General features: G+C 39.0%; 1 protein-coding gene across 1 annotated transcript in view; it reads left to right on the top strand.

Moving 5' to 3' along the window:
• Positions 1–2,134: 2,134 nt before the first annotated feature.
• Positions 2,135–13,760, top strand: part of FAM81B (family with sequence similarity 81 member B) — a 57,084-nt gene continuing 45,458 nt past the window's right edge. Inside the window, exons 1-2 of the mRNA XM_070412347.1 lie at positions 2,135–2,202; positions 5,204–5,268. Coding sequence (XP_070268448.1) covers positions 5,225–5,268 — 44 coding nt within the window. The 5' untranslated portion in view covers positions 2,135–2,202; positions 5,204–5,224. The remainder of the gene's footprint in view (positions 2,203–5,203; positions 5,269–13,760) is intronic.

Raw genomic sequence — 13,760 nt, forward strand, 5'->3', positions numbered from 1 at the left:
CAATGACTTCCAGAAAGAATTTTAACATGTACATTCCAGCAGGTGGGAATTTAATGGTACATACTGGTATATATTATGTGCACTGTTCTGTTAAAAACTAAGCAACCATTTAAAGGACAAACAGGCTAGACTCATTTCATTTGGGTCCATTTTCCTAGTCAAATCATATGGATTAGAAGCTGAATTTAAGGAAAGTGGTTCAGCAAGGTCAAATCCAGTTTTTCCTTTCTCACGCAGGCTTTGTATCTATTTCTTGGATAATTGCCACCTTGTGAAATAATCACTAGTAATAGATCCAGCTTATTGGATTCCTGGCCTGGTACTCAGCTGAGAATTTTACGTGTATTATTGCACTGAATCCTATCAACCACCTTATGAGATCACTGTTATTACCTCACCTTACAGATGAGAAAACTGAAACTTGAAGAGGTAATCTTGCCCAAAGTAAATACCAGGAGTCAAGGTCTCATGCCCTTGGTATCCATAGCCACCTGTTCTCTGTCACAAGTGTGTCAGTCTCCCTTGACACTTGATTAAATTATTATTAGGATGATTAAATGAGCCTTTTGGACTGATTCAAGAATCATTAAATACTGTATTTCTTAAGTTTTAAGGGCCTAGTTTAACACTAGAAGACATACCATTGAAGCCAAAACCTATGGGTGGTACTTATCTGTGGAATAAAAGTTTGTAATTCAGTATCCTAAACACCATATAGTCTCAGAGCAAGCCAAACAGAGCACCATAATTTAAAAAGTAACTCAGACAATAATATCATTTAAAGAAAATATTTCAGAGCTGAAATAATTCAAATCTTTTTTTGGTTAAATAACTGAAAATTTCCCCTACAATGCTCTTCAATATTTTAATTTATTTAAAGCCCTGTCCCAGCTCACCTGTCATTCCTGCATTCTTTTAGAAACTCCCCTAGTGGCCTAGAAGTGTTAACTTCCTTAACTAGCATACTAGAGGAAGATTCTGAAGTACTGTAGCAATTCATTTTCTTTATTTACTTTTTTTTCTTTAACCCCTCTGGTTCATTATTTTGTTTTATTTTTCAGTTACAGTGGATATTCAAAGTGTTTTATATTAGTTTCAGGTGTACATAGTGGTTAGATAATTATATAATTTACAAAGTGACCCCCCGTCCCCTGATAATTCAAGTACCCACTTGGCATCATACCTAATTATTACATTATTGACTATTCCTTATGCTGAACTTACACCCCCTGACTATTTTGTAACTACCAATTTTCTTTGTCTACTTTGATGGAAACTATTCTCTTACTAAACTGTGAAGGTGAAGTCAGAAGGAGAGTATGACATATCAGTTTTTAAATGGCCACATCCCACCCAGTGAGACAAGGAAGTGAAGGACCCAGTGATTTTTATGACAATGAGCATTAAGGAAGACCCTTCAAGTTCCTAAATTTCAGAAATTTACGGACTTTAAGTGTGAGGGCCAACCCCATTGACATCACAGATTCTTCCTGCAGTCACAATGCTGCTAAGCCACCCTGGAAAATACTCTAGAAATAGAAAGACTTTAGTCAGGATTCAATCAATATTCCTTAGTACTCTGGCTTTCAAAGAAAGAAAATTTTTTAAAGTCTCAAAGTATCAAATCAATAAAAAATAAATCCAGGAAATCAAGCACCATGAGTTCAAGTATTTATCTCAAGGATTACTCAAGGTCTCTGAATTTCTCATACTTTACTATCTGACTTATATTTCATGTTATACATAAACAAGGTAATAAATCCCAAAGAAAACCATTGGATGGTTTGGGCACAATAGGGTGAGAAATCATTCCATATTATTTTAGAACAGTTTGATCTAAATGAGTGCATTTCAGCCAAGTTTTCTAAATGTATAATGGAAGTACCTGAAATGATAAGCTCTTCTAGCTGATTATAGGTGTGATTGGAGGGTCTTGGGATGGGGCAAATGGGGTAGGTAAGCAGGGAAGAGGGGAGTATAAACCAAATTGGAAGGCTCCCTTTAACCATTGCCATATGTACAATGATACAATTTTAAAAAAATCACCACTGCAGAAATTCATGTGCCATAGTTCCTGATCTGATTCAGAATTCTGGTTGCCTAGATACAGATATAAACAAAAGTGTCTCCCCGACTGCAGAGGAACAGCCAGATGAACCTGATGGCCCCTTGCCTGGCTCAACCAGTGACCAGGAAAACAAAGTAAGTAATTTTAGCTATTCTTATTAAAGACAGAATATTTTGTTCAGCTTCTTTAAAGCTCAGCATTGCTTAGAGACTTCTAAGGAATCCTGGAAAAGTTGTTTTTATTTTCACTCTACCCACATTTCCTGTTGGGTTTGTTTTTTTCTGCTTTGACAAAGTGACTAATGGCAACACACTCTGAAAAAGCAAAAGGGGCTCAATTTTCGAATACATTCATTGGACTGACATTTAATATGTATGCTAAAAATTAACAAAATTGATTATTTTTTAGTAAGATACAAAAGAAACTATGATAAAGTCAAGGTAAAGATAATATCTGTAACATGAAAAAGAGATCAGCTAAATGGAATGTTCCTTTTACTGGTACTTGTCATAGCTTCCCCATTAATGAAAATGAACATTCAAAAAAGGAAGTGTTTTCAGACTTTGCTCTTTAATTCCCATGACACCTGATCAGCAGGTGCAGCTTCTTGTGACGGAAAGAGCACTGGAAAGCTAGCACAATGTCAAGCACTGATATTTTGTATCTGGTGGCTGTACCACACACTTGCTGTGTGACTTTCAGCAATGACTTAACCTCTCTGTTTCTTTTTCTGTGAAATGGGATAATTAAGCCCATTATTCAAAGAAGTGGGGTTTGAATGGGCCACTATGGTAAAGAGCTTAGCATGTAGGAAGGACTCAGTCAATAGCTGTAATATAATTATTATCATTACCCATATGATCTTGAATAAATCCATTACTTCTGATCCTCAGATTCGTCACCTATGAAAATATTCATCTTAAATTCTTTCTGTAATAAAGGATTTCAGTTACTTAAAATAACTGTTATTCTTTTGATAAAATCACATGACATATGTGAACGTATTCTATAGGCAATTAAACCATAAAGAACAACAACGTTTTCAGGTATTATTCTGAAACAGATGAAAACTGATGCATGTAAAAATTCCCATAATAAGCATCAAGTTGTTTGTGAGAATTTTTATGTAATTACATTCTAGCTTGTAGGAATAGGGATGAAACAGAAACTCCTATATGCAATTAGCAAAGTTATTAAATTTTCTGTGTTATATATATGAAAAATTGCACAGAAATAAAGAGGAAATATATATGCCATAATGTTAATGACTTGTGCTCAAAGCAGAATTATAAGTGAAAACATTTTTTTCTGCATCTTTCATTTTTCTATATGCTTAAAAATTTCCTCCTTTATTGGGTTTAACATTTGTTTAAAAGTTTATGACTTGTAGGTGTGTTAAGAGGATGCTACTTATGGTTTTCAAAATAAGGCTTAAATTAATAAAATAAAACATATGTAGCCAATTGTTTCACTTGAGAAGGAAAAGGGATGACAATAACCCAGTAATTTAGTGTCCTCGGACAAAATAGTCATATTACTCTCTCATTCCACAAACACTTACAAAGGGCTACTAGGTGCCACACTTATAGGAACCAGCCAGTTGCTGAGGATATACCACAGACCCCTGCAGGCCAGGGGCAGCAGTGGAGAGGTGAGGAGGAAACAGCTGGCATTAGTAAGTGAGGAACCCGGGTCAGCACTGTTCCAGCAGAAAACTGCGGTGAAAACAAGAGCGAGAGCAGGCCAGTCGTGGTCTCTAGGGAGTGAGGGTGGTTTTCACAAAATGGACCTGGGCCCAGTGGATCATTATATTCCTTCTGTAGGGAAAGACCAGGCTTCAGAGCAGCAGACGCCATCAGCAGAGGAGAGGCTTTCTGTTGTTAGCTTCGTTGGTAATTGACTTTTATTTTTTTATTTTTCTATTTTTAGTTTCACTGGAGGAGCTAGATTTCCAATTAAGTTTCTTAGGCCTTAAATTAAGAAGAAGTGGTAATTCCTTAAGCATTTGCAAAATGAATGATTTCGGTATGTGGGTCTCAACATATTTTGCTCACCATCGCAGTATACAATAACATAAAGCAAGAAAAAATATCCTAGGGGCATATCTTGTTTAAGTTTTAAAATGAGATGGAATTCCACTCTTCTCTCCTATTGAATCTAGTTCAGTGACAGGTTATTAAAATGAAGATAAAAATGTGACCTATTCTTAAAATAAAAGAGCATTAGAGTTGAAAACAGTTCCATAGCATATGCAAACACAGTAAGTACATTTTGATCCTCTTTCTTCCAACAAATGCTGCAAAATTATGAACTTTAATGCAAATAGAACCTTCTAGAGATGCCATTTTTTAAAAATAGATAAGCATTCATATGGTCAACTATGTTTAGTACTAGTAAGTTATGTACATAACTGTGCTCTGACTTTTTAAAATATCTTTCAGATAGGAAAGGAAAGGGAGAGACAGAGAGAAACATCAATGATGAGAGAGAATCATTGATCGGCTGCCTCCTGCACGCCCCACACTGGAGATTGAGCCTGCAACCCCAGGCATGTTCCCTGACTGGGACTCGAACTGTGACCACCTGGTTCCTAGATCAACGCTCAACTACTGAGCCACACTGGCTGGGCAACTGTGCTCTGACTTTTATTTCTCATTTGCTATAATAAACTGGCACCCAGCTTTATTAGAAAACAAAACTACCTTGATAGACTAGTTTTCTAGTGTGGGCTTTTTTTTTCTTTTTCTTTTTTTTTTTTTTAGAAAATTAGCTGATTTCCCTTGGAATTCAGCATGTCAGGAATAATTCACTCTGTAAGGACTTCTTTAGTAATGCAGCCAATAATCACAGGATATTTCATTTAAAATTTATCTAAGAATAATCTATGACTTTGACCTTTCTCAAAAGTTTTTCCTATGATACCAAATCTGTGAAATGCAGCTCCCTGATGTCTTCCCAGAACTTGACTTTAGTTTTAGTCTCCAGCAATACAAAAGGGGCTTGTGCAAGATTAACTGGGCTGATGGTCTATGATCTATAGTTTTTGTTTTGTTTAAAATTTAAAAATTTATGTAAGGATAAGATATATAGGAATTTCCCCGATGGTACATTTTAAAGCCATGACCTTTGTTTTAGGTAAGATTATCTCCAGTCAAAATGTCAACCAAGAACTCTACAGATCTAGTTGAATATGTTGACAAGTAAGTCTGTAAATTATAAATAGTTTTAACTACTTACTGTATTTAATGATTCAGTTAGAGACTAAAGGGGTTGAAAAAGATCTTTAGTTCATCCATACTAGTCTCTGCTTTTGAAAGAGACTACATTAAACAATCTGAGAAAGACAAGCCTTTCTATCCTATTCCTTTCTGATTGACAGAGCAAGCTGATTTTACTGTCTGCTCTTTAATAACTTGCATAGGTTCCCATATATTTATGAATGAAACTAGAGGCCCAGTGCACGAAATTTGTGCATAGGTAGGGTCCCTAGCAGCTGCCAGCTGCCAGCTGCCAGCCGGGGCCTTCCTTCATTCCGTGCCACCCCCTAATGGTCAGTGCACGTCATAGCGAGCGATCAAACTCCCGGTCGAACTGCCGAGGGGACACTTTGCATATTAGGCCTTTATATAGATAGATAGATAGATAGATAGATAGATAGATAGATAGATAGATAATACAGCATAGGCAATAAGTGACATACTACTACAAGTTCTGACATAGTTGACTATGACTTTACAAATAAACCAAATAAATCTTTTAACATTTCATGATCAAAAGTCAGAAAATTTTGAAATATATTAAATTAATCATCAGAAAATTTTGATTGAGCTGTTTACAGTGGCTCACCTGGAGCTCATCCAGGGGAGGCCTACAGAAGAGGGACAACTCTGGGGACGTGGAAACATAACATGCTATTGATACATGTGCAATGTCCAAAAGATGCTAGATTTCCAGTTTGAAAAGGTGAGATCACAACAGGCAATGCCTATTAATTTTGTTGTTTTCCATTCCATTGGTCAGAGGAGGATTTAGTCTTATACACCAGTTAATATTTGCAGAGAACTTGGGATTTAGTATCGGGCTTTCTTTCTGCGATTTTCTGTGTGACCTCAGTCAGTCTCACAATGTCTCTGGGCTTTGGCACTTTCATTTTCCAAATGAAGAGGTTAGATGAGAAGTTCTCTAGGACCCACTGCAGCTTTTAAATAATTCTGGCTCTAAAAATATACATCAAACAACAGATGACCTTGAGAAAAGTAAAAGGTCTTCTCTTTTCTGGGCAATCTCTGCTCCCTCTATAAAATGGAGTGAGGTTTTAAGTAGTGGATGATGAGCAGCCTGAGCCCCAGGAGTTTTTTATTCAAGATAAGACCCAGATTTCATTTCCAGGATGCAGATTAGAAAGATGCCTCTACTTTCTGTTTCTCAACTCTGCCCACAATTTCTCATAAATATTATTTTATGTAGTAAAGTAAATGGCTAAGATTTAAGAACATACATTATTTTCCCATGGGATTTAATTTTGAATGGAAAACAAATTCCACCCATAAATTTTTTTTTAATTTTCTTCAATCAACACTCCTTAAAAATTTTCTTATTATTGAATCAAATAATTTATAAGGTCTTTTCCATACCTAATATTCTTTGGTCTTCAAAAATTGGTTATCACCATTTATTTACTTAACAAATATTTATTGAGTATCTACTAAGTGCCAGGCACTATTCTGGGCACTTAGAGAGCCATCAGTGAACAGAAGAGACAAAGATCCCTGCCCTCATGGAGCTTCTGTTCTAGCAGGAAGAAAGGACACACATTGCAGAAAGTCTGACAAGGGTAGGCCTCATTGAGAAGTTGACATTTGAGTAGGGACCAGATGAGGAAGTTGGCCATGTGGACATCTTAAGGAACAGCAAAGTTGCTAAGGCAGGAACATTCCTGTAGTGTGACAGAAACATCAATGAGGCGAAGAGGGCTGGAATTAAAAGGAGAGAAGTATAAACTTGAACTATGATGCTAACTTGATGAGGGAAATGAAATTGCTTTGTAATGAGGAGCTGTATGCGCTGGGCTTTAGCCAATATGTACCTCAGGTATTCCCTCAGTAGTACATTTTAGAAAGATGAAGGTCTGGCTGACAACCAAAGAATGGCATTTAAAATTTAGATACATAAAACTATCAGTCAGTCAAATGGGCAAAATAATCCATGATTAATGATTTCTCTTTGTGATAGAATATGGCATTCGGGGTCTGGAAAGTATTCATCGTCAAGGTCGTCTTCTTAGTACCATGGCAGATATTTTATTAGACTGTGATGTATTGCTTTTGTTGCTACATGATGGAGATGGATATTTCATATTACAGTACACAAGAAAGGAAGACAAAACGCTGTTGTTTGAGCTTTCTATGGGATAAGTCATGTTAGGTTGGAGATCTTTCCGGTTTTGTTTTGCAATATCATATCCTTCTTTGAGAGAAATTAGCTCCCATGTGAGAAAGCTCAAAATAGCCTACACAGCTTATGAAGAAAGGGGTACATGGGGCACTTTGGGTTGTTAGTTTATTATTACTTGGTGGACCCTCTCCCACTGAATAGTTCCATGGCCCCACTGACCACATATATTGTTATAGCTCTCACTCAGGGTTAATCATCTTATTTAATCCTGACAATAGTCTTAGGAGGTGAATAATGCTGTTTTAAAGATGAAGACAAGACATGGGTTCAGAGGAGACAAATATGTGCCCAAGGTCACACAATGATATGGTAGAACCAAGATGATAACCCAGAAATCTGTGTCTATGTTACTTCAAAACTTATTTTCTTAATCACTCCTCTATCCACACTCCCTACGAGCTGCACACACACTGTGGGACATGTCACCTCCAACCCCTCCTTTGCAGCAGAGATGTGATGCAGTCATGGATTTCTGATCTTCCTCCATGGGTGCCCCCCCCCCCCCCCCCCCCGCCGCAGGGTATAGGCAGCCTAGTCTCAGAGCATTTTAGCTGCACCTCAAAGGCACTGATATTAGCCACACTGCTGTCCTTTATTCTTCTCTCTCTCTCTCGCATCTCCTCACTGACCCCATCTGTGAAGGGCAAGACTCTGGCTGTGGGAGGGCATGGCTGCAGGAACAAGCCATTACTCACAACACCTTCCCCCAAATCAGTCAGGGCAGGTGCTGTCCAGGTGAAGCTCAGTCTCCCCGACCCAGGAGCCTCTCTGGACTCTTGCCACAGCTAAGAGCTTCCGCTCAATGTGAGAACTCTGCCGTGTCAGGCTGCAGCCAGCCTCAGTTCCCTAGAGCAGAGAGGATCCTTAGGACTCCAATGAGACATGTGGGCCAAGCAGAGGGTGAAAACTAAACAATGCTGGGAGCAAGTTACATATTAAAAATCAGAGTAATAAATACCTCTTATATCTGAGAAAAATGCAAATATAAAAGGAAGATCTACTAATTGGTCTAAACAAAGCTGCTGTGATATAGGAGAGTCAAAGAGGCAGGTTACAATGTTTCCCAGTTGAGTTACTGATCATTTCTAAGCCTTGGATTTTACCTAAATTGAAAAACTTTCACTTATGCCACAAGTTAGTTGTGGGGATACAAAGAAATAGTGTTTATGACAGTGAAATATTGACTAGAAGCACTATATAGAATAAAGAGAGTGCAATAATACATTCCTTATATTTCCTCAGGAACTCCCCTCAATTCGTGTACCATCTGTATTCGTTTCCTAGGGCTGCCTAAACACAGTGCCACACCTGGGTGGCTTAAAACAACGGAAACTTATCGCCTCACCATTCTGGAGGCTAGAAGCCCAACAAGGTGTCAGCAGGGTTGGTTCTTCTGAGGGACCTAGGGGGAGTCTATTCCAGCCTCTGTCCTAGCTTCTGGTGACAGCTGGCAACCCCTGGCATTCCTTGGCTTGTGGATGCATCACTCCAACCTCTGCCTTTGTCTTCACATAGTGTTCTTCCCGTGGGTCCCTGTCTTCACATGGCCATTCTTATAAGAACATTGGTCACTTTGCATTAGGGGCCCATGCTACTCCAGTATGACCTTATCTTAACTAATAGTATCTGCAACAACCCTATTTCCAAATTACGTCACATTCTGAGGCATTAGGACTTCGACATATCTTGTTGGGATGGGGGGAGGGGAATTCAGCCCATAACACCAAATAATAATCTATAATAGTAAAAGCATAATATGCTAATTAGACCAGACAGCCGAACAGCAGAACGACCATCCAGACGACCTTCCAGATGAAGCCAGGGCTGTGAGGGCCAAGCGCCTTGCACGAATTTTGTGCATTGGGCCTCTAGTTACTAATAACTATAATAAGAACACATGTCTATAAAACTTGTAGACATTACAAAGCACTTATATAAATTGATTCCCTGGGCCAACTGGGTAAGGCAGGAGTCATTATCTCCATAGGACAGTCAAGGCGCTCTCCTCTGGGAAACCTAAAAGAGGTTCCAGGTACTCAGTGGCAGAAGCAGAACTTGAACCCAGATCTTCTGACTCCAACTACAGTGTCCTTTGCCCTACAGACTCACATAAATAACACACACCTTCCACAAGAGCAAGATAATATGGGAAAGTGTCTCAAGAGTGCTACAAAATGCCATAGGAACTCCAAAAGTCACCAAAACAATTTGCTGCTGCCGTTCACATTCATTTCACCTGTAGGTGAAACCCAGATGTCCACGTGCCCTCAGTCACACAGGACCCTGGAACATGTGCCAACCTCCTTGCCTCCATAAGAAACCAAATCACGCCGAAACCGGTTTGGCTCAGTGGATAGAGCGTCGGCCTGCGGACTGAAGGGTCCCGGGTTCGATTCCGGTCAAGGGCATGTACCTGGGTTGCAGGCACATCCCCAGTAGGAGATGTGCAGGAGGCAGCTGATCGATGTTTCTCTCTCATCGATGTTTCTAACTCTCTATCTCTCTCCCTTCCTCTCTGTAAAAAATCAATAAAATATATTTAAAAAAAAAAAAAAAGAAACCAAATCACAACAGGTACATCATTAATTCTGTAATTTTATCCTTTAAATGTACTGAACAAGAGGAGTTAGCCTCATACAACTTTTCTCCATAAAACACCCCCAATCAGTCTCCTTATCCAGTCTCCTCCTGGCCTGGCCACAGTTTGGAGTCCTCTCCTTCCCAAGCCCTTCCATGCAAATCCCGGTCCTGGCCTAACCCTACCGGCCTTGGTCTACTTCCCCCCGGACTTCACCCACAGAAACACGAACTCCCTCCCTCACCTCCCTAGAGCGTTCAGCCGTCTGTAAAACTAAGCAATGGAGGCTGCTGAGCCACCAAAACCCATCTGCCAGGGGGCTATAAATAAGCAATGGAGAAACTTTATAAAATTTATTTTCAATTTCATTGCTACATACACACACACACTTAAATTATTTGTGTAAGGCATCAAAATGTTCTGTAAAATTTCACTATATATATATGTATATATGTATATATGTATACATATACACACACACACAAGGTGTCTCAAAAAATGTATACACACTTTGAATAATTATTCATTTCAATGGGATAAATCTGAAAAGAAAGAAACATCAAGTGAGCTATCAGCTGTTAAGTGTGTATACATTTTGGGGAACACTCTCTAGATAGATAGATAGATAGATCAGTGGTCGGCAAACTGCGGCTCCTGAGCCACATGCGGCTCTTTGGCCCCTTGAGTGTGGCTCTTCCACAAAATACTGACTTCTGCGCATGGGCCACGAAGTTTTAATCGCACTGTATGTGTGCGCCCGCACGTGGTATTTTGTGGAAGAGCCACACTCAAGGGGCCAAAGAGCCGCGTGTGGCTCGCGAGCCGCAGTTTGCCGACCACTGAGATAGATGATAGGAAAATGATAGATGATAGATAGATAGATAGATAGATAGAGATTTATACTATATAGACTTTATATATGGCAGGACTCTGCACTGCTCATGTAACTAATCATATATTAGATCTCACAAAAATGAAAATTTTCATAAGTTATTATGCCCTTTTGTGCTCTGGAAAAGGGGTTAAATTGTCAAATTTTTGTATTTTGAGAATTACGGGTTGCCAAAATGGTTCTCAGAATCGTCTAAGTAAATTTAGTTCTCTATTCGCAAGAACAGAACAGGCAGAGAAGTGAGAGGCTATATGCACCGGCGCATCTGCCAGCAACAGCACAGCTCGTGCAAGTCACACCGAGCTGCAGAGAAACAGAATTCAGAGTTTGTGGAAAATCTGTGCAGATTCAGTTGCCAGCTGCATCAACAGTGATTTATGTAATTCCCAAATCTCTCTGAAAGTCCCCCAGGAATTCTTCCTCCTGTGGTTAGTAACTCCATCTGGACTCGTCTGGAATATTCAGTTAAGTTTCCTTTCACAGTTAAAGTTACATATAAGTCCCACTGATGTAGCACATATATGAAGGAATGAAGCAGTGAGTGGTTTTTATTTGGGAAAGAATCATGGTGGCCACATTGTGGGGCAGCAAAAGGCCTCAGTTTTAACCTTTGGGTGATCTGATGATTTGGACAATGGTATCATTGGGAATCTCTCTGAGAAAACTGAGACTTCACACGTGTGTGCTTCCAGTTGTTGATTTAGAAAAACAGACTGGAAAACAACATTCTCTTTTCTTCTGGTAAATGGAAATAGGGGGAAATACCAGGTGTACTGGTTAATAATGCTGATTTTTTTCAGTAGATGGAGTTACACATATGTTGATATATATGCGATTTGATATGTATGCTAGTTTGTTGTAATGACAGCAAGCTTCAAAACTTCATATGTCAAATTTGCTGAAGCTGTTAACATCATAGATATTTTTACGCTTAATAATGTCAAATTTTGTGCCAAAAAAAAAGCATTTGCGGGAAGTTTTAATTCATTACTTTATTTTGAAGAAAAAGTTATCGTATACTTCAGGAAGCTTATGGTGAACATGCTCCATCTCAAGATACTTGTGAACGCTGGTTTAAATGCTTTAAAAGTGATGATTTCTATGTGAAAGACAGAGAACGTCCAGGTCAACCAAAAAAATTTGAAGACCAACCATTACAGGCATTATTGGATGAAGATGCGTGTCAAACTCAAAAACAACTTGCAGAAAGATTGAATGTTGCTCAGCAAACAATTTCCAATCATTTACAAGCAATGGGAAATATTTTAAAGGAAGGAAAATGGGTGCCATGTCAACTGAACGAAAGACAAATGGAAAACCGAAAAGTCATTAGTAAAATGTTGCTTCACCAGCACAAAAGAAAGTCTTTTTTGCATCGAATTGTGACTGGCGATGAAAAGTGGGTTTATTTTGAGAATCCCAAATGCACAAAATCATGAGTTGATCCAGGTCAACCATCAACATCGACTGCAAGGCCAAATTGCTTCAGAAAGAAGACAATGCTCTGCGTTTGGTGGGATCAGGAAGGATTGGTATATTATGAGCTTCTAAAACCAGGTGAAACTGTTAATACTGATCACTACCGACAACAAATAATCAATTTGAACCACATTTTGATCATGAAACGACCATAATGTGCCAGAAGACACGACAAGTAATTTTGCTTCATGATGACGCACCATCACACACTTCAAAACCAGTTAAAGACACATTAAAAGATCTTGCCTGGGAAGTATTAACCCACCCGCTGTATTTACCAGACCTTGCTCCTTTAGATTACCACTTGTTCCGATCGATGGCACATGCACTTTCTGAGCAGCACTTCAAAACGTACAAAGAAGTGGAAAATTGGGTCTCTGAATGGTTTGCCTCAAAACAAGAAAAGTTCTATTGGGACGGTATCCACAAATTACCTAAAGATGGAGGAAATGTGTAGCTAGCGATGGACATTACTTTGAATAAACCACTTTTTATGTTTCTCTTGACATAATCATGTTTTCTTTGATTACAAAATCTGCCATTATTAACCGATACACCTGGAATAAGCTCTGTAGGAATCATGTAGATAGAACTAAACAGAGCATCATTAGATGCTTCATTAAGCATCAATAGTAATAATACTCCAACTAATAGTAAATCTTAGGTATAAAAAGAAATTTCAGAAAGAAACACCCTCCACTTAAATAAGATAACTTTATAATGCAAATGTTTAGGAAAAGGAATAACCACAGTCCAGAATTTATATGTCACTTAATGTCCTCATGGTTGCAGGCAAATACATTTACATAGCACTCGGTGTGCCCTCCTTAGCGGCTGCCTTCAGGGTGCCCAACAGCAACAACATTGAACCAGCATGACAGGCAGGACCTCAGACTGGCATGCCTTCTTCACTGACCCTTCTGCTGCCTTAGGTCTCCTTCCTTATCTCTTTCTAGTACAATCTTGATGCCAGCCAACAGCACACGGAACAGTGAGTGTACATGGGGTCCCTCATAACCCTGGACAGCAGAGCAGCTGTGTGGCACATGCTTCTCACATGTCATCTCAGAATTTACAACTATACAATGAAGTAGGCCCTGTTGGCCCTGGTTTAAGATGAAGTAACTGAAACACTTGGTTGGTAAGTGGTAGAACCTATATTCTACCCTCAGTCTATCTTGCCTTCCAACATGCCAGGCTGCCTCTGAATCCTATATAATAAAAGGGTAATATGCAAATTGATCCTAACGGCTGAACGACTGGGAATGACCACCATTGATCATTCCGAT

The sequence above is a fragment of the Myotis yumanensis genome, unplaced genomic scaffold, assembly GCF_028538775.1.
Source record: "Myotis yumanensis isolate MYYU_CA2020_CCGP unplaced genomic scaffold, mMyoYum1.0.hap1 SCAF_4, whole genome shotgun sequence".
NCBI classification, from domain to species: Eukaryota; Metazoa; Chordata; class Mammalia; order Chiroptera; family Vespertilionidae; genus Myotis; species Myotis yumanensis.